The 27,771-nt window shown below is 35.8% G+C and overlaps 1 protein-coding gene and 2 long non-coding RNA genes across 3 annotated transcripts; all 3 read right to left on the reverse strand.

Annotated features, from left to right (window-relative positions):
• Nucleotides 1-43: 43 nt before the first annotated feature.
• On the reverse strand, nucleotides 44-6,162 carry LOC132112034 (uncharacterized). Its single transcript, XR_009424872.1, has 4 exons — nucleotides 6,059-6,162; nucleotides 5,758-5,871; nucleotides 1,157-1,269; nucleotides 44-134 (listed from the first exon to the last, which is right to left on the reverse strand). It is a non-coding gene; the product is annotated as an uncharacterized LOC132112034 (long non-coding RNA).
• A 1,128-nt stretch (nucleotides 6,163-7,290) lies between these two features.
• On the reverse strand, nucleotides 7,291-8,199 carry LOC132112035 (uncharacterized). The gene is made up of 3 exons (XR_009424873.1): nucleotides 8,075-8,199; nucleotides 7,673-7,881; nucleotides 7,291-7,538 (listed from the first exon to the last, which is right to left on the reverse strand). It is a non-coding gene; the product is annotated as an uncharacterized LOC132112035 (long non-coding RNA).
• A 972-nt stretch (nucleotides 8,200-9,171) lies between these two features.
• On the reverse strand, nucleotides 9,172-27,661 carry LOC132111451 (alpha-actinin-2). Its single transcript, XM_059518750.1, has 21 exons — nucleotides 27,375-27,661; nucleotides 24,191-24,305; nucleotides 23,747-23,866; nucleotides 23,477-23,563; nucleotides 23,197-23,284; nucleotides 22,956-23,034; nucleotides 18,081-18,162; nucleotides 17,547-17,632; nucleotides 17,361-17,453; nucleotides 17,038-17,268; nucleotides 16,296-16,443; nucleotides 16,006-16,156; nucleotides 14,705-14,813; nucleotides 14,463-14,603; nucleotides 13,677-13,859; nucleotides 13,411-13,545; nucleotides 13,137-13,316; nucleotides 12,512-12,658; nucleotides 11,627-11,692; nucleotides 10,722-10,880; nucleotides 9,172-10,610 (listed from the first exon to the last, which is right to left on the reverse strand). The coding sequence occupies exons 1-21, from the start codon at nucleotides 27,501-27,503 to the stop codon at nucleotides 10,452-10,454; spliced, it is 2,688 nt and encodes an 895-aa protein (XP_059374733.1). The 5' UTR covers nucleotides 27,504-27,661; the 3' UTR covers nucleotides 9,172-10,451.
• Between the last annotated feature and the right edge of the window lie 110 nt (nucleotides 27,662-27,771).

Genomic DNA, 27,771 nt, shown 5'->3' on the forward strand with positions numbered 1-27,771 from the left:
GGATAATGCTCATTCTAGTATCCAGTAGCAGAAAAGGATTCAAGGAAGAACTTGAAAACATTTGGCTCTGACTCGACCCTTGTCTTTAACACTCAGAGCATCATATGGAACAAGCAGAGGGTGACTGCCCCCTCCTGGACAAAATAAGCATCAGTATTAACAGGCTTTGCCCCAACAGTGTTTTATATAAGAAAACATTATAATTAATGCATTATATGCATTATATAATGCATTATAATTAAGTAAGTGGTGGAGTTTTTAATACACTTAAATGCATTATAATTAATTAAAGTGGTGGAGTTAATAATGCCTGCTTATTATACAGCTCTCCGCAATAGCTTACTGTGACTGGTCATTCAATGTCAAATATTTGTGCATAATGACTGCTAACTAGTTTATTTAAAATAATCTCCCACACAGATTCATGAAAGATTCATGTCTCCCAAATTACTCCTTAATCTATAGAATCTCAAACCATGTATTTATTTATTTATTTTGTGAAAAGCTGTAATAACTTTAAATAAAATTTATATTATAATATTTTGTAATAATTGGGATAGTGCACATCAGCTTGTCATTATAGCAAATAAATAAATAACTACAAATAAAAAAATATATATTATTATATAATGATTTTTTTGCAACATTATTAGTTTATAAAATATTGAAAAATAGTATTTCAGTATAGTAGTATATTATAGTATATAGAGTATAGAGTAATTTATTCCTGTGATGGCATAAGTTTGTGGATCATTACTCTAGTTTTCAGAATCACAAGCTCCTTTAAAAATCATTGCTGATTTGCTGCTCAATAAACCTTTCTTATTATTGTAAATGTTGAAAACAGCTGAGGTACATTTGTTTCAAGATTATTATAAAGATCAAAAGAACAGCATTTATTTGAAATAAAAATCTTTTGTAACATTAAAAATATCTTTACTGTCAATTAAATTTAACAGCCTTGCTGTGTATAAGTATTAATAATTATTTTTTAATGGTAGTGTATATATACACACACACCTGTACAGTGTAGATCCACACACCCAGTATTCATATTTCACAGTGTTTTTGTTTCACTGTAATACGCAGGTGGTTGCAGAAACCCTAATTTATTTCACTGTATCATTTCTCACAGTGGCCCATCTGTAACACACACCTTTACTCTCCAGTTCCTGCAGTTTCCTGGCTGTCCAGATGTGATGATAATTCTCAGCCAACTGCTCTGCCATAGCCTTCAACACCAGATTGAATGTGCAGTTATTTTTAAACCTGTTAATGCACAAAACAGTCTGGCGGTATATAGGCAGCATATGAGACAATTTCTAAAATGACTTATAAAATATGCTTTTCTATAAAAGTTACTCAAATAAAAACAATAATCCATGGTTGATGTAATCTCCTCGTCCCTGTTGAACTGATTTATACTGTATGGAATTCAATGAAGCTGCTTACAGACTGATCCCGGGTCAGAGTGACACTACTGGATGCTTCTTCAAAAGACTAAGACAAAACACAATTTATGTTCTCCATTGAAACATAATGTATTTATCTGGTTTGATATCAAGCATCTGTCAAATACATTTTGAATGCATCCCATGTTTTCTGAATGAGCAATGTCTTAATCTGTAAATTATAATTAATTAACATATATAAAAAAAAATATATATATATATATATATATATATATATATATATATATATATATATATATATATATATATTAAAGCTGTTAATCCAGTCTTGGCGAGCACAGAAAGTCTTTCTAAATCCCAATCGCTTTGTGCCATGTGTATACAAAACAGCTGTCAGTACAATTTATGCAGAAAGAATTTGTCTTGAGTGGTCAAAGTGGAAAACCACAACAGCACATTATTGGTCTACTGAAATGTTGAAACATTTAAAGACATACACATATACTGAACATTATGGAAAACAATTATACAAATAAAAACAATAATATTATTTAATATCAATGTTGTTTATTATCATATACATATTACAGTTTTTATTACATTTTATTAAATGCTGTTCTTTTAGTTTAAAAAAAGTGGAAGCAAAACTATTGAATGTGACTTATACACAGTTGTGACCCTTAGGGAGAATTTTGGAAGCACGTTTAAGCTTTTGTGGATATATTTAATAATTTCTAATGCTCCAAGCATGGACCAGTATCATTTAAATAGCCATAGAGCAGTTCTCTGAGAAGGTGGTCATTACCATCCCAGACTGTGAGATCCTCCTAGCTGGGTTGTGAAAGCTTTGTGACTCGCCCACATTGGTCCAGCCCAATACCAGCATGCATTTCACGGTCTCTTTAATGACACCTCGATAACCTTCTTCATCCTAAAATGCAGAGCAGCCTCACTGTGTGACAATAAACTGCATGCTGCTTTTATAATTCTTTGAAAAATATTGAATATCTGATATCGTTATTTGTCATGTGTCTACATGCTTTGTCTATAAGGAGAGTTAGACATCTTCTCAGAAAGAGCTCTGTAAGGTTTTAGGAGTGGATGAACTTTAGCATTCGCAGAAAACTGTTCTCCATAAACCCAGCAATTACCAAACTAGAAAATAACTATTAAACACAAATGGCTTTAAAACTACAGAATTCCCAAGGTTTCCACAATATTAATAGGGGTCATTCTCAAGCAAACTCCTGTAATAAGTAAAGAAACTCTTTACCTTGTCCAGAGACCATTACTCATATGCATGTTAAAGCTGCCATCTGTCATGTCTGGCAAAAAAATCAAGTCATACTCCACATTCCATACCAGATGGGGGCAGTATGCCTCAATAAAGTGAATTGGTCTACTCTAGAGTAACAAACGAGAAACGGCATAGTCTCTATGCTCCGCCCCTACCTTCACAACAACCCTACAGCCATAGCCGAAGCCTAAGAGGACGTTTTGCCTCCAGAGGAATGTTGGGTGATGTCAAGTGATTTTGAAACATGACATCTTCAAGCTACTCCCCTTCACCTTTACCAGTGAATATGTTCCTATTCGTTTTGTTCATATTACATTTTGAGTTGTATATACACATTATTTGAATTAAATTAATTTGACAGACAGCATTCTGTCAACATCATTGGTCAACATCAGACAGCTGATGTTGACCAAGCTAGCGCCAACCAACGTAACCAGAGCTGCCAACTCTCAAGCATTCACCGTGAGACACACGCAATTGACTCTTTTCACACGCTTTCACGCCACACATAAATTTTCTCACGTACAGAAAAACCACGAAGCAAAGAGGACACGGAGACCAACAGACTAGACAGAGCAGGTTAGTTATGATATAAAAAAATGGGTAAGTTATAGCTAGCTAATTATCAAACGCAACTACGGTTAGCCATCGCTAACATTAGCACGTTTATCGAACAGCCTTCGATACATTTCTATGTTATAACTTCCCGAAAAAAAATACACAAACATATAAAACAAACTTCTAGCGAAATACTAACAGCATCTAACTTACCAATCCAAAAGAAATTTTGCAAGTTCAGTGTCGAACCTCATTTCTTTCAGGTCCATCAGTTGTCTCCAGCGATTGAAAGCAGTGCCGATGTTTACTCTGGTTCGGCTCCTTTTCTTATCGGATTCGATTTGTGATTCCGAGCGCGGTTGTTTCCCTGTAGCGGGTGGTGGTCTCTTGCCAAGGGCTTCAGTCATCCTTCCGCTTTCTTCCCTGAACTGAAATGAAGTAGTGGGCTGTACTGTTCCACACGATTGACATCAGGTTCAAGTACACCCACAAGCCGTGCGAGTTATTCGTGTATTGCAGGTTGGCTGGTGGTTATGTTGCCTGCATACTGCCTCCCATGGCCGAAACTGGTATTACGACACCTGTCGGGCCGGGGCTAGTAATGCTAATGCTAATTAAGGTTGATATCTCTGCAGCACTATAACTTGACATTTTTTTAATGACATCATCGCCCTTATTTCTTCTCATTCTTTTGATGCGTGTAGGTCATTTTTTGGATATTTTTACCTCAATTTTTGCACATGGCACCTTTAAGTGTATATGTTCACCTCAAGCATCTCTGGAGCTGTCACACTATAAATTAATGAAAAAAACTGGATTGCTATTTACTACATTGAGTAAAACACAAGATTACGCAGCAGAGCTTGAAACATGGAGGGATTCAGTATTCTGTGGGAAGAAAGTAAATAAATAGAGGGTAACAAATAAACAGACCTATAAAATATAATATTCTTTCTTAACATATGATCTTATAGTCAGTCCAAAAAGACCAAGTACATGCAGAAAAGATACAATGACTTCCACATAATGGTCTATTATTTGCATAACTTTTTTAAAAACAATCACTACCGTAAGCCAATTATATTATATTTACAGTATAATAAAATCAATCCAAAAAAAGCAAAAACGAACTTCCTGGATGGTGTCTTTCTGGGCCTTTGTCAGTCCACTATCTTTAGAGAGGCTGTAGACAGCCTGCAGGAGCCCCTCCAACAGCACAATCCGCAGTGAAGAGGAGTCACACAGCAGAGAGATATACTTACTTAGCAATGGCAGCACAGCCATACATATATATCGATTGAGGGCCAATGCCATATCTGTTCCACCTAACCCCGTCTGCAAAGAAAGAATATATATATATATATATATATATATATATATACACACACACACACACACACACACACACAAAGTTAAAAAACAGCATTTATTTGAAATATAAATCTTTTGCGACATTATAAATGTCTTTATTGTTACTTTTGATGAATTTAATGCATCCTTGCTGAATAAATGTATTAATTTCTTCTTTAAAAACGTCAGCTTTTGGGAGCCACACATCAATACAGGATCCACACATCCATAGTATGGCCTGTTTTAGGGGTAGTTGAAATAATATTTTCTTTTTATGTTGCATTCAGACAGAGCTGTTGAAACATGTAGAACAGAGAGAGCTGTTGGAATATATCAAAACTGCAAGTCTTTAGGACCCCCTTAACCTTTATTCTGGTGTCTACAGCGGGATTCAATCCTTAATTAGGGGGTCCACAAATTCAAGATTTTCAGTAAATAACTGACTTAAATTTCAGATTTAATCCTCACACAAAACAATTTGACTTCAAAAGACTTGGAATATAGTGCATGAGTTGAATTGCTTTGATGATGTTTTATGACATTTTGGAGATCAAGAGCTCCATCCCCACTTATTTCCATTATCCCCACTTATTATGCAAAAAAGCACCACAGAGATTCGGCTAAAATTCCTTTGGTGTTTCACAGAGCAAAGGTCAAAAAAGGTCATATCGGCTTGAAGTGACATTATTCAAATTAGGGTGAACTTTTCTTACATATAATGCCTGTCCCCCTTTCAGCATCCATGTTAACATCCCCTCGCAGGTCCAGCAGGAAACCATTCTCCAGCAGACACTGTTGTATCAAGAACTGCATGTCCTGAACTCTGTAAAACACTATGGCTGTGTTCTGGACAAAATATCCGAGACATGTCAGGCTCCACCACTAGATCATCCGAGTATAACAAGCACAAAATATTTTCAACCACCAATGAATCACTTTTAGACATAAAAATCCCTACTTCTTATCTTTGCCAGTAGCCATGAACTAAATTTACTTTGTTTATTTAAAAACTGAGCTAAGACTCTCTCACTACACTGATTTCAGTTAAAAATTAAACACATTTAGAAAGATAAATGAATAGTTTGGAAAATAAAGATTTTGCATCATGAATGTATATTTTACGCACACACTCATACGCACCTGTGTTTACAATTGGTAAAAGGAATATTGATGATTCCCTCCAGATCCTCTCTGGGGACGAGAGACCTTAAGATTGCCCTGATCCGGATGGCCTCACTTCCCTGCTTCTATGAGCTGCAGGCCATTTACAAACACAACAGAAACACCCATTAGCAAACCTTGAATAACCTTTCAAACCTTTAATGAAAACTGACCGTGCTTTAAAAGTAGATAAAACCAATAAGCCCTCTCCGACTCAGTCCTTTAAACACATTACGAGGCTCTTATCTAGCTTTCCCAGTGGGTTTCCCAAAACACTTACATGTATCTCAGGGGCGCAATGACCCAAAAGATCAATGAGAGCAGAGTAAAAGGTCATTATGGCATTTCCCATGTGGATGACATCATCATCTTCATCATCAAGCGTGTCACTGAACATGCAGATGAGAAAGAGACATGAGCGAGAATTAGAAAAACAAAGACAGAATAAGATCGATTCACAGCACTCACAGCGTCCGGTTGGAATTGTGTGTACTGGCTGCACTGGAAATTCTGATGGCTTCCTCTATGGTTGCTTGAAGACCATTTCCCCCTTCCCCTCGAAGGGCGGGGCCAAAGCACTCAGGTTGGCAAATCAGTAGCCTCACTACCACATAGGCGTTCTCCTCAACACTCTCACCTGTATGAGGAGAATAACCAATTGTATTTTTCAAAATATAAGTATAGGCTATTTTATGGGACAGTATAGATCCCAAGATTATTAGTTAACACTAATATGCATAACCTAAATGATAAATGGTAAACTATGCAAAATATTTGAATGGGACTGCAACCAGTTCTGACTTCTGTTTGCCTGGAAGTAAGTTGCAAGCTCCTTGCCATTAGCAGTAAATGTCAGGGTCCCTTTATGTCATGTCAGCCACACATCCAATCTCTAGGCCACTGTTGTTGTGACTATGGGACAAACTACTGCCCTCTGCTGCACACACCATGTAACAGCTGCTACGCTTACACTAACAAATGAATAAACACACACTAGCATTATTATTAAATAACATACTATTATATTTATTAATATTTTAATTGAGCTTTTTTTTTGTAATTATGTTATTTGTGTGTCATTTTTTAAACATATTTCTATATAGATTCAATTTTATTTTAAAGATACAGCCCTGTGAGTCTTACCTCTCATGAACTCCAGTCCTGCCTGATACGTTCTCTGGCCCAGAGGTTGTGTTCAATTTGCCCGCCAGCTCTTCCTGAGCAGCTGTTAGCACAATACGGGACTGATCCACAGGGGCAGGTCTGTATCAATCCCATAGTTCAATGTCTGGACAGGTGATGTAATCAGGATTGATTTAAAGCTCAATTTTATATCTCAGGAGTCTTAGTGAGGAATCCTATTTTGATATACTTATTTGAATGGTGGACACATTACACATTCTCCTCTGCAGGTTCATCAGAGAGTCCAATATAAAAAAAAGAAGTTTGATTAATAATGAAGAGCTAACAGTTTATTATAGGCACAATAATCGATGGCATACCTGACTGGAAGTTATTAATTCGCTCCTGATCTGGATGTTTGGAAAACTCGACTAGACACGAGTGTACTTTTTTGCTCTCATCTTTAACCTAGCAGAAGAGATGCACATCAGAATGAGATGAAACTACTGAAAGGATGTTACTCAGTTACTAACAGGTCTGTAGGTCGAGATCTGCTATATTTTGTCAGTAAGCCAGAGTTCATGGAGGTTTTCTGCTAATCTTTCTCTGATCTGCTCCAGCTGTGGAGAATATTCAACCTGATAAGATGCAGATGTGGGTGCAAGGGTGTCAGACACTCATACAAGTTGATGCAAGACCGTTTGTAGCTTGAAAAAACTGCACTGATGCTAAATTTAAAATAATCAGAGCATACTTAAAATTGAATGAGTACCTCGCTGGAATCCACTGGAATGGGGATAAAGGTCACTGGGCTTATACAACTGGGACTAAGAGGTCACGATGACCTTCAGTGTGATTTCGTGTGATTTTGTCAAACAGCTCTAGCTTGCAGCAGGTTTTGGGGAGGACAGATTCAGCGCATGGAGAGAAGTCAGCTGGAGGAAGAAACCTAAACTCCCCACGTCGACCTCCAAATGCACCCTGATTAAAACAAAACCAATCGCTATTAGGTTTTAGGATGTACAGGTCAGATTTAAAGAGATTCATTTAAATCAAAATGCGGTAGAACTGGGGAATCAGACATTTTTTTTTATTATTGTGTGATGAATAATGAGCAAACAAACCTACAAGTAACACAACAAGCAAAAGCAAAATCTATTCAAAGGTAACTCACTGCACTACAGCTGAGAAGCGAACCACTGGAAATAGCAGCCCATCCAGACTGAAGTTCTCCAGCGTGCCTTGAACTGGCTTTCCGTTGACCAGGAAGGAGATGCAGGTTGAACTAAGCAACTAATGACATCATCCTCCCTTTGTGAGAGGTGACCCTCCGACCTACGTCTTAGGAAAGAATACAAAAATAGTGTTTAGATTTCACTAGGCTACATTTATTTGATAAATATACAGTAAAACAGCAATATTGTGAAATATTATTACAACTTAAAAGAACTGTTTTCTATTGTAATATATCCTGTAAAATGTAATTTAGTCCTGTGATGGCAAAGCTGAATTTTTAGCCACTATTTCTGCAGTCTTCATTGTCATGTGATCCTTTAGAAATCATTTGTTCATGCTCATTTTGTGCTAAATAAACATTTCTTATAAATAGTTCAAAATAACTTTTATTTGAACACATCCTTGCTGAATAACTTTCAAAAAATAAAAAAATTGAACAGTAGTAGTGTATGTGCTTAGTCTCCATCTTACCTGTCCAGAGCTGATGTCCATCAAAGCCATAAAAGCAGAAGTCTTCTACACTGTTTGACTCCCAGCCATCACCCCCTGTGGGGGAGGGATGGTACCCTTCAGTGCTGGCCCAACCAACTTTCTCTACTATATCCTCATAATACTACTTCTTGTATTGAGCATAGTCATCTCTTGCACACAGGATTATGTTTGGATGAACACTAAACAGGCAAAAATAATAAAATGTTCAATACTTAAATGTTCAATATTTTAATAAGCATTTACACGCATAGTTGGTCAATATCTATATTATTTATAACAGACTAAAGTGGGAAAGAAAGGGCTTTTCCATGTTTGGTAAGTTACAGTGGAGAAAGCAAGAAAGAAGGAAGGAAGGAAGGAAGAAAACAAACAAAAGCACCAAATACAAAAAAAAATATAAAAAAATAATGAATTTGAATGATCAACTATTCATTATACAAGTAAAAGCATAGTATATTATGCAAAACACTTATGTATGCATAAATACATATTTTAGACCTAGAGTATGTTAATTGCACTTTATTCAAAACATTCAATAACAAATTTGGGCTTTTCATAAGTAAGGTTTATTTCATTTATGTTACTGTAAAACACACATTTGGCTTTCTTGTTCATAGAATTCAGCAGCAGACATTCACAAATCACTTCTTTCACATTAAAACTGATTTGATAGGTTAACAAATTGACCAAAAATCAACCAACTGCACTGTCATTGTACAATGAATTAAGAGTGACCTATAGAAATTAGCTGTATTCATATAAGCTTGACTGATACTCTGGGATTCACATACTTTTCCACTCTTCACTGTGAAAGGTTTACATGCTGTTCAATACAGACAAGAAAACAATTGTTTGTGTGTTAAGCAGGCTGTGTTTGTATATTGTTCCAAAGGGTTCACATACTTTAACCCACAACTGTAAATTTAGTATTTTTATCATAATTTCTCTTTTTTGCTCTCTTTATTTAACAAGCCCTGTAGACGTACATACGTTATCACTTAATATAATCCCCAAATTGAAGAAATTGTTCAAGCATTCCCAATATTTAAAACATCAAATCACTCGCTTGTGCTCTTATCTAGCAGACCCTCTACTGAGAAGGTCAAGGATCACCTCTTTCTAATTTATATAAACTGTTACTGTATATGAAATCAGGCACAGTTATGTTTTTAGGCATTAGGTTGTTGAGAATAGAGCTACTATTCATGTGGCTACACTATAGTACACTACAGAAAAAACAAGAAAAGCATAGTGGTTATGTGAATGTTTCTCAATTTGGGCATATTTCAAATGTGCAAATCTTACATAATGTAGGTTTAACACTACCACACAAAATAGATTTCGTTCTGGAAAATGCAAAAAACCTAAAACTACTTAAACATACTTAATTCTTAATTTAGTGTAACTACAGATTTTTTTTGTAATTCAAGTGACAAAATCTTTGTAAATTTTGTTCTGTATCATAATAGCCTACATGAAGGACAGTAAAAAATGTCCCCAATGTTTCCCATGCCTTGGATCCGACAATTTATGAGAAAAGTTTTTGGATTGTGATAGATAAATTACCACTTTTATATATATTTTTTTGCTTCCTTCATTGCATTCTTTTCACTTCCAGACTGCATTCCATGTGTATTGACTTCAAAAAAAAATTATCAATCAATTATCAAAATACATCAAATGAGATTAAAAACTGAAATTGTGCTCATTTTGTTTATTTGCCATGTTTTTTATTTCTTGAGGTTGTTGATCTATTAATGGGTAAAGAATTTTCTTGGTTAATGAGAGAGATGTGGTCGAAAAGGTCAGAGCTGTTGAGAGAGTTAAAGGTCACTCTCTCCATAGAGGGCAGTGGAGAAGGCAGTGTAGTCCAGGGCTCCAGGCAGGGCCCCCGGGCCGGAGTATGGGGGCATCCTGCTGATGCAGTACTCTGCCTGGTCTGGAGGAAGCTCTCGCCTCAACTCATCTGCCAGAATATATGGCTATTCAAAACACAATAAACAACAGATAAGGAATAAGGAAAGAATTTTTCAGGTACAAAAGACTGTTCTGAAGAGAAGTGTTAAGGTTAAGTAAGCAGCACACACACACACCTTGTCGGCAGCGAGGATCCTGAAGGAAGCAATGACCTGTTCAGCTGTGTCTGTGTCCGCTGTCTCTCTTGTCATGAAGTCAATGAAAGACTGGAATGACACAACGCCTGAAGTATTTGGATCAACCAGCATCATGATCCGAGCAAACTCCACCTCACCCTAAAAAAAAAAAACACATTCATTTCTGTATATATATATATATATATATATATATATATATATATATATATATATATATATATATATATATATATATATATATATATATATATGTATGTATGTATGTATATATATACACATACAGACACACATTACAATCAGGTCTGTAATTTCTGTATAACAATCTGTATTTTTCCCAAGAAATGATTCTTAAAAATCCATGTTTTTGACAAACAAAACTGTAAAATGAGATTTGTTTTAAGAAAACATATTCATTGTACTTCATATAATTGTTTATATTTGATACAATTTTAGATTTTAATTAAGTGTATTTTTCTTAAACCACTGGCAAAATAGATGTTTCTTGTTTCTGAGCATGAACTTCACAAAATTTTATCAGATTTTATCTTTAAAAACATTACACTGCCATAAAATTAAAATGAATAGAGCAAAATAATAATAATAATAATAATAATAGAAAATCTATAAAATAAATATATTTGACCAAAATATTATAAAATATAGAGACATGCTTTAAGAAAATATATCAATTGTACTTAACATTTTATATTGTATAAATTTAGATTTTAAAACATTATTTAAAAAATGGCACTGTCATAAAATTAAAATAAACAATTATAATACTAAATAAACGTATTTTGCTTAGATATTTTATATTGGAAAACAACACAAAAATACTGCTTAAGAAAGTTATTTTTTAGTTTGTAATCTATTAAAGGTCCTACCAGATCATAACCCATCGAGATCAGACAGGCCCTAAAGTCATCAGAATCCATGGCCCCATTCTTCTTCTGCATGAAAAAAGGTTAAAGGGCAAAGGTTGAGGGTGTGTGGGTGACGCAGGAACATGGTTGGAATAATGAAGCAATGTGGAGTAGAGAAAGAGAAAGAACCTAACACAGAAACACACAGACAGAAAAATACACGAGAGGTACATTAGAACTATATTCTGCTGCCCAGGGAATGAATATGTATAAATCTATGCAAAGAACTACACATTGGGGTCAAGGGTTAGAGGTCATGTTAGTTACTACCTGTTTGTCACTTCCTAAAGGTTCAAGACTGATCAGACATGCTCAATCTCAGACATGCTCTCATCAGGCCTGAGTTTACCCCTCTCCTCCTGAGAGCAAGTACCCACAACACTCAAAACCATGCACAGGATGTGAGCAGAAATTAAGTGAAAGGTTACTGATGAAAATAGATAAAACAGCACAAAATGTATTTGTAAGGATTCGGAATGAGTGGTATTTAAATAGTATAATTTAACTCTGGCCATCATTTTTAAGCGGATTTTAGCACAAACTGCAAATCTTTAAACATACTAAATACAGTAAATGATCTTCCATGTCAAACTAAATCTGTTCCAATAAGTGAATGGAAAAATAATCACCACTCTTGCAATGTGATGCCTCTGAAGATGTGAAGGCAAGACATAACACAAAGCAAATATGAAATGAATGCGTCTCAGCTGAAATAAGAGAGATTTACAGATGTTTGTATAATGCTCGGTCAAAGTGGAGAAGGGTTTAGTGGATGGTATGGTTTATTGATGATTAGTATAGCATCCATTCAACAAAGGAAACAAACGAGTAGTTCGAGTACAGCACCCGATCAAAGTGGTTGAAAGAGGATCGGAATTCATTCATCTGCTCCTGGCTGATGCCCTTTGCATCACGTGTCAGAATTTGAGTCTCAATTTCATTAATAGTGCGAGCGACTGTAGTCAAAAGGAGCTCCCAGCCAACACGAATATGCTGCAGAGGAAAGAGAAATACTGTTGTAAAAATTCTTTGGCAATTAGGTGAGAATTCAAACATGTTACATACATTTCTATGTACACTCCATTCAGAAGTTTAGGCATTTTTTATGTTTTTGAAGTATCTTACTTTCATCAAGGCTGCATTCATTTGATCAAAAATATAGTACAAACAGTAACATTGTGAAATATTTTTATAATTGAATATAAATGCTTTCTATTTTAATACATTTTCAAATCTAATTTATTTTTGTGATGGCAAAGCAGCCATTACTCACATGAAGTCATCCTAATATGCTGATTATCAGTGTTGAAAACAGTTGTGCTGCTTAATACTTTTGTGGAAATCATATTCTTTGATGAATACATTTAAAAGAACAGCATTTATTCGAAATATCAATTTTTACAACATTATAAAATGCCTTTATATTGTCACTTTTGATCAATTTAATGTGTCCTTGCAATTGAATGTGTACCTCCATAGTGTAGTTAGTATGTTTGTTGTCAAAGATAAGTGACTCCTGGATGAGTTGGTGATCTCCCTCCAGTCTATCTATGTTGGGTTTATAGCTGACTATCACATGCTCGCATTGCTTCAGCTGGGTCATCTGATCCTCCAAAGTCCCGCCCATCGCCATTGAACAACGACCAATTTCCTGATAGACAGACAGATAGATAGATAGATAGATAGATTTAAAAACATGTCTTATTTGGGTGTATCAGATTAGCACAGGTGTTAATGTCACCCACCTCCATCCTGGCCTGTATCCAGGGTCCGATGAGGTTGGCTTGGGCAGCAAACTGGCGTCTGAGCCTTTCATTAGCATGCTGTTGCGCTAACTCCTCCTGCAGTGCACTGCCACGCTGGGGAACCAGCTTCTTCACCTGAATACACAAACACACATCATTAGCATCATGACTACAGGAATGTTTTAGAATGGCTTAGAATTAGAGGTTAGAAGATCAATTTGAGTTTTAACTTTAAGAACAATTGAAGTCTGATTTTTGTGTTTGACCTTGTCCCACTTGATGGCAATCTCCTCTGTAGTTATGGTGCTGTAGGGGTTAGTGAGGTCTCCACGAATGCCGTAATTCTGGGAGATCTTCAGGACTTCCTGCTGTATGCCAAGGATCGCCTGCCTTTCTGCATCGGCCTCAGGAAGTGTGGCCTTAAACTGCTCGTGAGCAGCTATCAGAGTCTACACACAATGGTTAACTTGTTTTTATATATACACCACCATTCAAAATTTCAGGTCAGTACGATTTTTTTTTTTTTAAAGAAATTAATACTTTTATTCACCCAGGATGCATTAAACTGATCAAAATGGCTTTTACAAGAACTTTTGAAAAGACTTTTACATAGTTACAAAATATTTCTATTTCAAATAAATGCTGTCCTTTGGAACTCTGGGGTTTCCTCAAAAATATTAAGCAACATCTTTTTCCGTATTGATATGAAATATTTAAGCACCAAATGAGCTTATTAAAATAATTTTTGAACGATCACGTGACGCTGAAACCTGGAGTAATGGCTGCTGAAAATTCAGCTTTGCCATCGCAGGAATAAAAAATACATTTTAAAATGTATTAAAACAGAGAACAGTTATTAAATTGTAAAAATATTTTACAATATACAATTTTATTGTATTTTTATATAGTAAAACAAATGTATTCTTGGTGAGCATAAGAGACTTCTTTAAAAACCTTACAAAAAGTCAAAAGGTAATACATATGTGACAGCAAGGAGCTGTGGAAATACTAATCTGTTTCACAAAATAAGCATTTAAATGAATTGTGTGTACCTGGACCTCTTCAATGGTGTGCACTATGAACATATCCTGTAAGTCTTCCATGGCTCCCTCCATCCAGTTATTAAAAGGTGAAGATCTCTTTGCGTATTCCAGAAACAACTGCTCCACAGTCTCCAAAAGTTTCTCTGTCCTCTGCAAAAATGTAACACAGATTCAAACCTTTTGCTTTCTTTAATACTTTGATGTATCTAAAATATTCTAGTACAAAACAAGTTGCAACAAAGACCACATACCTCCAAAGACTCTCTGCGTTTCTGAGTGAGTGTACCCAGTTGGTCCCAGAGGTCACAAATACTTTGACACCTTTGATTCACCGAAGCAACATCATGATAGTCCAGCTCACTTTAGAAATATAAAACAGAAGATAAAAAATAAAAGACTTTATACCACAACATTGCATTTTCTATTGAGTCTGTCCCCCTCTAGTGGTAAAAGACATCATTTCATAATGTTAGTCAAGGTTTCTTGGATCAGAAATTGTTGTAATTTAGTTTTTCATGAGCATTTTCTTCCCTTTCTCTAAAGGCTGGAATACACGATTACAATGATTTTCTGCTGATTCACAGTTTGGGTAAGTTGTCACTAGTTGGCGAAAGTCAGAGTCGGTCTGCATACTTGAGTTGACAGATTTCATAGAAAATCGCGTAATGATGTCTCCAATTTTTTAGCTTCAGACGGTGGATATCAAACATGTTTGATATTTTGAACCGATTTTAGAACAAATATTGTTTGATTATTATTCTAATCATCATAACTATGCTCCATAGTTTATAAGTAATATCATCCTGTACTTACTGAGACTACATAAAGGTCAGAAGCTGTCAGTTATTAAGTATTAAATACATGCACACACACACTCCAACCAGGCCTGCAGGGAGATAATGAATGTTAAAATAGAAAGTCTGTGATTTAAGTGTAGGGTGTGTGTATATGTGTGTCTAGTTATGGATAAGTAGTGTGACAGATAGAAGCTATTAAGACCCTGTAAAGTGATGAGAAACTGAACGTGACAGTTTAGTGGCAAGGACAAAGAACTCGTGCACTACCTTTTAAACATCTGACATTTAGAAGATAACTTTTAATATCTCTTATGCTGACGCATTTATTTGACGAAAATACAATAAAAACAGTTATTATTAATTTTAAAATAGTTTAATGTTTTTTAAAATGTAATGTATTCTAAACTCTGAATTTTCAGCAGTCATTACTCCAGTCTTCTGTGATTTTCTTTAAATATTCTAATACTGAAATTGGCGCTCAAGTAACACTCTTAATCTTATCAATGTTGAAAACAGGTTTGTGGAAACCATGATACATTTTTTGCAGAAGACTTTGTAATATTGTAAAAGTCTTTACTGTAACATTTGATCAATTAAATGCATCCTTGCGGATTAAAAATTATATTACTGACCCCGAGCTTTTGAATGTCAATGCATATACCAATATATACATTCAAATGAACAGCTAAATTAAATGAAGATCAGCAAAGAAAGTCAAAAGGATTTTTGAAGAGGATAAATCTAAAAGATCATACTTGAGCTCCTGAGCAATAGCAGCAATCTGCTCAACTCTGTCCTGGTGAGCGGAAAGGTCACTCTCAAATGCCTCGTGTTTCCTCAACAAAGCTCGGACTTCCATTAAAGATGCTGACTCGTAGTCCTTCCTGGTCAACATCTCCTCCTTACCTATTGCAAAACACACGTCAAGCATATATTAAGCATCATTTAGTGAACTTTCTTATTCAAACTGGCTTGTAGTTCTTTTTTAATTAAGTGCAGAATGGTGGTATTTTATTGATGACACCACTTAATGTTTGGGGCTCACCTGCAGCCCAGGACTCATGGTTGGTAGCTTTCTGCCTGAATTTCTCTGCTAAATGATCTAGTCGTTCCAGTCTCCTGATCTCCGTCAGCAGCCATTCCTCATAGCCCTTCTCTGCCTGTTCCAGCCCCTGCCACGCACTTGCTATGTCCTAAACAGACAAACACAAACCAAATGATCAGCTATAAAACCATTGAGAAACTGTGAGCATGCATGTTCACCTTACTGTTTCATAACCGAGTGTTGTTTGTGACCAATATACCTATAAATCTACATTTTTGTTAATTTTGTCATGCCCACCAAAGATAGCTAGTTAAGATAAATAAAAAAATACATATAAAATATGATAAAAAATAAAATATATAATAATATAAAACAATTAAAATAAAATACATTAAGCATGTATTGATTTATTAAATAAGATAAAGTATAACAAGCATAAACAAACAAAATAAATATTAAATAAGATTATTAAATATTAAAATAAAAAACAAAACTCAATAAATGTTAAATAAATCCATATAATAAAACAAACAAAATTTCAAATGAAATAAAATAGAAAATACATATTAAAATATATCAATAAATAATACAATACATATAATACAATAATAAAAAAAATCAATAAATACTACAAATAAACAATAAAAAAAATAACCAAACACAAACAACATCAATGGGAATAGTACAAAATTAGACATCCAAGTAAAGATGCGTCACATGTAAGTGTGAGTCAAACTCTCACCGAAACCATCTTGCCCTCAGAGGGCATGAATGCAGGCCGGTTGCTAATGCGGAGTTTAGTCTGAAGGGTGTTGAAGCTGATTTCCAGTTGACACTTCTCCTGCACTTTGGGAGGTTTGTGCTTCCTGCGGTAATCTCGGAAATCCTCCAGCTTCCGCTGCATCTCTGACATGGTCTTCTCCGGCACACGATTCTCAAGCCAAGGAATGGTACGTCTGATCCACTCCAACAGCTACAGAGTGGGAATATTCAGGTTAAATATGTGTTTATGTGCTGTGTGTGGAGTGTATCTGATGTGTGTTTAACTACAATATGTCTCCTGACCTCACTAGCCAGTTTTTCATAGTCCTCCATCAGCTTCTCATTTTCCTGATTCACTCCCAGCACCTTACAGATCCTGTTAGCAGCGGTTTCAGCCTGAGGGAGAGAAACACAGTAAGAACTAAGGTAGAGATGGATGGAAAGATACTTGCTAAATCTGCTAAATGTAGCACATGCAAAACACAATACCTGTTCAGCTCCAGCAAAGGCATGGTAGAAACAGGACACATATGTCATAATAGCTCTCTCATCAGGCTTAGGGGTGCTCAGGATGTCTGCAGGGAGAGGAGATGAGTTAAGGAACAACTACATAAAGTGAAGGTGGAGATGAGGTGCAATTGAAGAAAATATGAATACAACAAGGAAACAAGTCATGTTCATCTGCTAAAGTGAAAAATGAGGATCCTAGGACTGTGGAGCAAAAACCACATTTTGTAATATTATACAGCTAAAAATTGACAGTTTGTTGCTTGAAATATTTAGAATTTGCATCCAGTGGATCCTCCTATGGTTTCCTACTAAAATAAATTTAAAGGAGTCTTTCCTTGCCACAGGTAACTGTGACATACAGACCTTACTCAGTGTAGATGCCATATTTAAGGTCTTATTGTCACCATAACATTTTCGGTAAGACATATTTTCAATGTTTAACTGTCTGAAGGTTCTGGATTCAGCTGGAATGTTATATGGAGTATTGGGGAACATTCTATGCTTATCGTTTACCCTCGGCATCCAGCATTTTGGGGATGTCCAGATGTTTTTCAGCAATGTCAAATGCCAAATTCAGATTACCCAGTGGATCATCCTGAAGACAGACAAAAAGAGAGAAAAGGCATACTGCATTACCAATAAATAAATCAAAAGAAATAATACGTCACTAAAAAAAATAAAAAAAATCGACATAAATCAAAATAATTTCCATGCAAAAGTGAGTGTGGGTATTCAGGTGCCACTAGAAGAAAGTTAAATGTTTAGCTCTAAAAAAGGATTTCAAATGATAAATTAGTTAAAAATTATCTGAAATGGAAGCACTGCATACTGGGCAAGCTGAAAGACTGGTTGCCCTTTAAATGCAAAGTAGTTTTAAATATATATATATATATATATATATATATATATATATATATATATATATATATATATATATATATATATATATATATAGAGAGAGAGAGAGAGAGAGAGAGAGAGAGAGAGAGAGAGAGAGAGAGAGAGAGAGAGAGAGAGAGAGAGAGAGAGAGAGAGAGAGAGAGAGACCGGGTATGGTTGTAACACGGGGAGAGTTGTAACACTACCAATTCCATGAATCAGGGATAAGATAGGAGTCATGTGACAACTTTAGTTTCATCAGGCTTCCTTTATGATCCCACATGGAGGTTTTCCAGTCTGTGTTGCTATCTCTCCTGAAGCTACAGCAGAAAATCTAATTCTGAGGTAAGAAAGTAAAAAAAAAATAACAAGATAATATTTTTTGTTTAGTACTTCTACCGTTGTAGATAATGTTGTATAAGTTATATCAGGTCAAACTGTAGTTTCTCTACTAAAGAATGGTGTGTACAACCTTCTGCCAATTTCAAAACACCATGCTAATACAGCCAGCTTAACAATGGGTGACAGTGAAGGGGTAGGTTGTAACACGTGTTTTGAAAGTGTTACAACCATCCCCTTACATACAACTAAGAACATTTTTGTGACTTTAATAGATCTACAGAATGCCTAGAACTTGGTTGGAAAAATCAGATATTGGAGTCAATGTCAGTCTTTTAAAAAGAGCAGCAGAGAAAGTTAGGAAAGGAAAGCCTGTTAGGGCAGTGGCAAAATCCCATGGAATCTGCCATGTAACCTTGAACAGATATTGGCAGAAATATAAAGAACTGAAAGACCAGGGATTGAGGGACCTTCCTCGTGTAGGATACTACAGTCCTCACCAGGTCTTCACCAGGGAGCAGGAGGAGTCTTTGTCATAAGCCAGGCAGGCGATATATATACTATGGGCTAACTCCATGTGAGGTGAACATGATGAATAAGCATCTTGAGAACAGGGTAGAAAAGGCAAGATTCAAGACCTCTTAATGTGTATTGAACTTTTCATGCAAACTCAATTTAATGTTTGTGAATGGTGAATAAAATATTTAAAATCAGGTCAAAGTTAAATAAATACCAACACATACATTTAGACATTTTCTAAAAATGTGTGTCCCAACTCAGACATCATGTTATGATTTATTTAAGGTCAGAAAGTTTGCCTGTCAACTCGCGGTGGAATTCAACATACAGCATCCACAAACCTGGGATGAGAAGAAAATGACAGGGCCTGATTGGTTTGGCTCGTTTATGAAGCGGAACCCCAGACTTTTTTAGTGATTGTCACCATTGTGACTGATAAAGAATGCATTTCATTTGTTCATTCTCTGGAGTGGGAATAAACATACGTTTGTTAATTTGCTCTCACTCACACACACACACACACACAAACAAACACACACAAACACACGTTTGTTTTTGTGAAAAGTGGGGACATCCCATAGGCGTAATGGTTTTTATACTGTACAAACTGCATATTCTATGGCCCTTCACCAACCCTAAACCTAACCCTCACAGGAAACTTTGTGCATTTCTACTTTCTCAAAAAATATAAGCGTTTTGAAAAATGTGGACATGGTTTATGTCCTCATAAGTCACCCTCTCCTTGTAATACCTGTGTCATACCCATGTCATTATACAGAGTTGTGTCCTGATATGTCACAAAAACAAGAGCATACACACACACACACCCATATGAATGTGCACGTACAGACATGCACACACAAACGCACACACACAAAGGCCCACAAGCACAAAAACACACAATATGCTCATACACTCCCCATATTCACACATATGTATTGTTGCAGCCATTCATTTAAAATAAAACTGTTGCTGTGGCATATCACTTGGAGTACCCTTAGTTTTTGTATATTTTGTCTACCTGTTACAACTTACCCCAGTATGTGTTACAACATACCCCAGTAGTGGGGTAGGTTGTAACAAAGGACCACCTTGTATTTGTCATCATCTCACAAAGTCTGTGATATAGTTGAACAAATTTAAATTGTTGCCATTTGTAGTAGACAAATGTGGGTACTTTGCCTAAAAGTTTCAAACATGTAGCCTAAAAAAAGGTTATTTTAGGTGCTGAAGAAAAAAAGTGTTACAACCATACCCGGTCTCCCTATATATATATATATATATATATATATATATATATATATATATATAACATTATATAATATAACATATATAATATTTAAAACAAAAAAACCTACACTAATGTTCAAAAGTAATAACGATGTGTTACGTTGATCAAAAGTAACAGAAAAACAAAAGACTATTTCAAAAAATGCTGTTCTTTAGAAATTTCTATTCATCAAAAATCTTGAAAAAATCTTTCAAGGTCTCCATAAAAAAATATTAACCATTTTCAACACTTAAAATAAATCAAAAAAGTTTCTTGAGCACCAAATCAGCATATAAGAATGATATCTGAAGGATAATGTGACACTAAAGACTGGAGTAATGGCTGCTGGAAATGTAGCTTTGCTGTCACAGGAAAAAATTATATTTTAAAGAATATTAAAAAAAGAAAACAGTTCAAAACAGTACAAAAATTGCTGTTTGTGCTGTATTTTTATCAAATAAATGCAGCCTTGGTGAGCAGAAAAGACTTCTTTCAAAAACATTACTATAATAGTAATAATTCTTCCATTCTGCATCCTAAATGTGTATGTTTATGGTTATTATTATTGCAAGTATTTTTGGATGTGTGTGTAAGCAGAGTCTGGGGATCAAGCCTTTGTTCTCTGTGTCAATAAAAAGCCATGGCAGGACATCAGCAGCTGCAGGGGATCCGGAGGGTCCGGGACCCTCCTGATGCTCATGTCCAAACTGGGACCACTGGGGTCCATGCTTAACATTGGATTACCCCATTCAAGCTCACCTGGAGCCGTCAGTAACAGCTGAAAGGGACAGGAATGTCTGTGTGGGGTGAGGGGTCTTTTAGTCACTCACAGATGAACTGACTGATCCTGACAAGCTAAATAAATCCTTAATCTTCAAAGGTCAGATCCAACCAACTAATAAAAACCATAGTGCACATACACTCATTCAGACTGACTAGGAACACGGCTGGAAAAAAATGCCACATCCTGTTCAGCATGCCTTTAGGATTCACTATTCTGGGAACGAAGAAATCAAATCTAACATGTCATTAGAGTACTAACATGCTTCTAGCACACTTAAAATCCACTTCGAAGGGTCAGAATAAGTAAGATTATTGTAAACCCAAGCGGTCCTCTGAGAAAACATATTATGGACCAGCTTTCTCTGATTGCCCCTTTAAAAACTAGAATAACGATTTTTTTAAAAATCAGCTTTGTTATCACAGTAATAAATTACATTTCCATTAAAACAGGTATTTTAAATTGGAATAATATTTCACAATAAAGTACAGTACAAACAGTAATAATCAAATAAATTCAGCCTCGGTAAACGTAAGAGACTTCTTTCAAAAACATTTAAAAATCTTGCCGACCCCAACTTCTGAAGGTAGTTTAACTACATCACAATAAGCTAACACAAGCTACCTGCATATTACAGCTAAAAATATCAGCTAACTATACAAATTTGCCCTCAACAAAACATCTCCACCTTCCACAGAGAATCTCTCATGACATTCCAGCAGAATTTAGCTCCAACCATAAAACATACCTGCTAATTAAAAGTAGTCACTATATCATGTCTATAACCTTCCAAATGTGAATTAGAAACACTCTATAGGCTGCAACACTTTTAAGCAATCACAAGGTACACATGAGGTGAATAAAATTCTTGCTAACTCTCACATTTGGCTCTAATAGAGTTAGCATGTTAATAATCTAGCAACTTACTGTAACAAACACAAAAGTTAACCTACATACACAACACACACAAATTGGCAATTAGAATACTACTGGCTAAAATCTAAAGTATTGTTTCATCTTGTTAAATGTTTTGTAATCAACTCTTCCTGGATTGCTGTTCTGGACGCAAGCTGTCACGGAGATGAATGGGAACACTAACAGATAACTTTCTCCAAGTACAAGAACTAAACTCTGCAGGAAGACAGATGTCCAGCAGGACTGAGCACCCCTAATCTATTAAATGCATTTTCTTACAGAAAAACATCACATCCAACAATATAAACACTTATGCTACATCCAGATTATGAAAGTCAATCAGTTCAGGTTTGTGTCTGTGAATAAGTGCACAGAAGGCCAGTCCATCTATAAAAAAAGGGGATTTCTGATTGTACATGCAACAAATGAGATCTGGATCTACTACATACTAAAAGTCAACCCTTAAGTTTTTAAAGAAGGTCCTCAGATTCCTGAGGGTGGGAGTGTGATGAACTGTTGAGTGTGATGAAGATGTTAGGAACTCATACTGTAACACACACCATCTGTGCAGAGATATCAACAAAAAGGAACATCAGAATGTTGTGGCAGACATGCTATTTTTCTACTGACTGTTAGAACAAATGTCTCGGAGGATTAAAGGTTAATCTGGGGTCACACTTGAGACCTTGTTGAGTTTGGCGTAGTCAATGAGGTCAGGCCTGTGCCTGTGGATGAGAGCGCACAGCGCCAATCCATCCTTCCAGCTTCACCAGAGAGAGAGAGAATCAGGGTCATGTGGGAATTAACATAAAAACTGAAACTTTATATAACTAAAAATAATAGAGTATCTGTTTTAACTCATTAAAATACAAAACATTGATATCACCCTTCAACATTTTTTTTGCACCCAAAAAAAAAAACCTCACCTGACATGAAAGTTTTGAACATTGACATTCCTGTAAGGAGCAGTCTTCCTCTGACACCACAGCAGAAGTCCTTCTTTGGCCGAAGTTTCTGAAAGACAATTAGTGAATCATTATATCATATGACTGAACAATCTAATTGCTGGTATTTGATATAAAATTATTTAAACATTACTAGGGGTTGTGAAATGTGCCTTTAATAATAATAATAATAATATCAGTATGTTTTGCTGTTTGTGCAAATATTTTGTGGCATTTTATGTTTGGGACTTGTTTGCTTTACCTTCAACAGAGATATCCTGAATGGCGAAGCGAAGGATGATGGTCCAGATCATTCCAAGAGTCATTTTCACATTCCCATCTACAATTTCTTCAAACATATGACAGGAAAAACATCCAAATGGGCAGGACAAGTTAAAATGACATTATTATTATTATTTTAAATACGCTGTGACATGCAAAATTAATAACCTGCATCCCCTAATATTCAATCGGTTTATAATTTTTTTTATTAAAAATCCAGATTAAATTACAGTTGTGCAAAAAAGCATACCTTCAGCCCCAATGGAGACCAGTTTCACTCCTTTACTGGTGATAAATTCAAGGGCTTTGTTGACATTAGCTATCTTGTGAAAACGCATCTTTCCTCTGTCAGGCTTGGGTAACCTCTCACCTTCCAAAATACAATGCAGCATTAAATATTTAACTGGTACTGTATATAGTTGATATTACATATCATTGAGGAAGTTCAGCATATTTACTTTGAACATTCGACACTGTCAAATATCATCCTTATATTGTAATCATTAGGATCACAAGCTGTAATTATCGCCATGTTCATTGTGTCTGCTTGACTGAACACATTACTTTGACACACTCATCTCTGACTGAAAACAGAATACTTTCTGATTGTAATACTGAAACATGCATGCAAGCTTCTTTGAAACAATAATGTATTGTGAAAAGTGCTAAACTAATAAACTTAAAATGAATTTACCTGAGATGACTTCAAGCAGCAGCATTAGTTTGAGGCCATTCCTGAAGTCTTCCTCTATGTTCTCAATCTGTGTCCCAGCTTTCCTCAGGTGAGAGTTGCACCAGGCTGTGAACGTCTGGGAAACAAGTACAATATACATCAAATTACAGTTCTCCAAGTCTTACCAGTCATGCACACTAACATGCAAATCCTCTTATACAAGTCCTACAATCATTGGAATAACATATGTATCCTACGTTCAATATTCATCAAATGCAGAATCCTTGCACAAAACCACAGTGTACAGTTACTAAACCAAATGTGTGACAGTAGACAAGTTTTAAGACTGTTAATTTGTAACTGGTTTGTTGTGATACAATGAATGCCTTTGACACCACTTTCAGGTCAAAACATCAATGCACGTGTGACTGCGATGGACTGTGCCAACTAAATGAATCTTATATGGTGGCTGCGCCAAGAGAGGAGGTATAGTAGGTAGTTCAACTAGTTCTCAAACTCTATATGAAAAAGATGGGAAGAAGGAAAAAGAGGAAAAAAACATGTGACCATAAAAAAAACTCCTGTACTTTATTCAATCAATGATCTTTGAAAGGCATTATAATTATGAACAGGAAGTGTAATCAGATCAGTTAACAAGACAATAGAATGGCATTGGCATGATAAAAAAAAAAAAAAACCCCGCACACACTTGCACTGAACACATGAGCATTTACACTTGAGCTGAACACTGAGTTCATCCTCCAAAAATAACCTGCACTTAACTACATGTACAATAAGTAACAAAGCTGGAAACTGTACAGTATAGCTGCTGTATAGCATCATCTGCACCATCCTAGGATTGCTCTCCAGAACCACTTAAAGAAATCGGGACCCTTAAATTCAGAAGCATCTTCCCAGACATCACGATCTAAATTCCAGAGTGAATAACATTTTGTCCCCTCAGGTTAATGCTATTACATTATGTGGGCACCAACAGACACTAGTAGGTATTATTTACTATTGAGCACAAAGGGTTAAGAGTAACTGCTTCAGGCCCTTTACTATACATATAGAGTCACAGGTAAAGAAACAAATTATAACTGCATATACTGGACCCTTTGCTGCCAGGGTCGAAAATTAACATTCATCAGGCACCAAAAGGAGTTAAAATTGATCAAATAAAATTTAATAAAACAAAATAAAATAAAAGTAATGAAAGGTTACACATTTACCTGTGTTTGCCACAAATATAATTACAGCTGCTACTGTATATATCCCCACTGTCACAGGGATATTAGATATAGATAAACAATACATTCACGTTTTCTCATTTAAAATTAACCAAAATATCATTTTGGATTCTGAATACTGCATTAGAATAAGAGGCAACCTTATGAGGCATTATGGCAACATTATGACACAGTAATGCTGGGAACTGTTTCATGGAACAAAATGTGGCTGTACTGCTGCCCACATCTGTATTAGGTTGCACTCTCAAATCCACCCTTACCCTTTGGCCATTTTTTTAGACTCAATAGAGCATCTTTTTTAATCCCTCAAAGCAGGTTCAGTCATTGCTGGGCAGATGAAAGCTTTACTGTGGACCCCAGAGTGCATTCCTACGAGGTAAGAGTGTAAATTTAGCTCTCTCCGCAGAGTCTGTTTCTGATAAGAGACCTGATGAAGTAGGCTCACACTGAGGAGAGAGAGATTTGAGTGAGAATGCAGTGTATATAATGCGACTATCTCACTGCTTGGTTGTCTAATCAGACAGGAAAGAATTTCATTAATTCTGGAAAACTTTAGGGTGTGTCTGCAGTAACATGCCTGCGTGGGGCGATGGTCTCTAGAAGAATAAGAAAGAATGATTAGACCCTAACATCACAGATCAACAAGCCAAGCAATATAAGACTATGTTTAAAATTTGATTTGAGAAGTAAGTATAAATACAATCAATGAGGTTCAGTTTAAGGCCTAAATTAATTCTAATATCACCCAACTTGGCATGGACAAGTAATCAGCTTCTATTAAGCCAACCAGATTTAACAGAGGATCTAGGCAGACCACAGGTGCTGTAGATTAAGTGGAAACTAACTTCCTTGCTAAACTTTATTTAGCCTGCATTGTGAATAATATATAAAAAAAAAGATCACTAAGGTCATGTTATATTTTAACTACACTAAAATGGTCTCAAACATATGGGGTCTGATATGAACATGTAATCGCCTAATATGTTGGGAATGTCAAAAGATATCACAGGTCAAATACTCATAGACTGACTTAATTTGTTCTGAAAGGGGTTAACCGTGACAGTCAATGTACATGTTTTACAGCTCAGATTGAAGTGTTGCAATTGTGTTACATGTGAACCTGCAAGAGGGAGAAATTTCACTTACGTGGTTCTAGTCTATAATAGGATTGAAGATTTGGATTGTTCAGATAAAGTAGAAAGTTTAAGATCACCCTGCTCAAGACAAAATCCTTCATTAGGAATCCCTTTGTGATTACTCTGACCATTAATTAATAATAAACAACAACAAATATATATATATATATATATATATATATATATATATATATATATATATATATATATATAAACACTATTATAGACTACACAATAAATAAAGGTGATGTTTATATACAAAATAATTCCCTGCCAAGGACACCGGATTAAACTACTATGATGCCTTTTGGTGGTGAAGTTAAAATTAGCCCCTGCATCCATTCTAATCCCAAGGACGTCATCCTGTGTTGGAAGCATCTGTTGACAGTCCGCATTCCAATCGTATCAGCAACAGACAGAGCCGCGCGCAGCTGCGCTATTGTTAGTTCGGTACCCGCTGCATCCATCCTCAGCGCGCGCCCCCGACAATAGGAGCCAAACCAGACCCCTCCGTGACACTGCCAGAACACAGATCCCATAACGGGACGGGATTCCTTCTCAAACAACTGCTAAATCTAAGCAAAAAGATACCTTAAGAATGATAAATAAATAAAAAACGTTGAACTTACACCAAGTTAAATTATATTTCTAACTTAATTATTTATCTATAAATCATTATATAATTATAATATTAAAGGTTATAGTGTGTGTGTGTGTGCGCGTGTGTGTTTGTATGTGTGCGTGTGTGTGTGTGTGTGTATATATATATATATATATATATATATATATATATATATATACACAAACTAAACTTTTTACCTTCCGTTGCTGTTTTTCCCATGCTGGATCCAGCAGTAAATCCCGATCCCATTCTTCCTCCGGCATCATGTAATCGTCCGGTTCATATCCATTATCATATGGATCCGAAAGGTCGATCTGATTCATCATTTTCAACCCTTCAAGCGTTATATTCTCCTTTTCGATGGGTAAATTGTGATCTTCGGCTTCTGAGCTTTAGTTCGGTGTAAGTGGACTCTTCAGCGCCTCAGGTGTCTCTCTCTCGTTCGTGCTGGTTTCCAGTCTCGCGGCCGCAGTGCGCGAGCAGTGACAGAAATGAGAGGCGCGCGGCAGTCAATTAGTACTGATGGGTCACATGACCTCTTCTCGATCCTTCCCCCCGCGGCACCCACAACACTCACAATCGTTATTTTAACGT

This window comes from Carassius carassius, chromosome 31 (genome assembly GCF_963082965.1).
Source record: "Carassius carassius chromosome 31, fCarCar2.1, whole genome shotgun sequence".
Classification (NCBI taxonomy): Eukaryota; Metazoa; Chordata; class Actinopteri; order Cypriniformes; family Cyprinidae; genus Carassius; species Carassius carassius.

Bases quoted from the DNA above. Each gene is read 5' to 3' on its own strand.
- LOC132111451 (XM_059518750.1), bottom strand. From the start codon at position 27,503: ATGATGAATCAGATCGACCTTTCGGATCCATATGATAATGGATATGAA. The intron at 16,444-17,037 runs GTGAGAGTTTGA...TTGTCTGTTTAG, and splicing joins CTGAGGGCAAGATGGTTTCG to GACATAGCAAGTGCGTGGCA. The intron at 14,604-14,704 runs GTATGTGGTCTT...ACATTTTTGCAG, and splicing joins AACGCAGAGAGTCTTTGGAG to AGGACAGAGAAACTTTTGGA.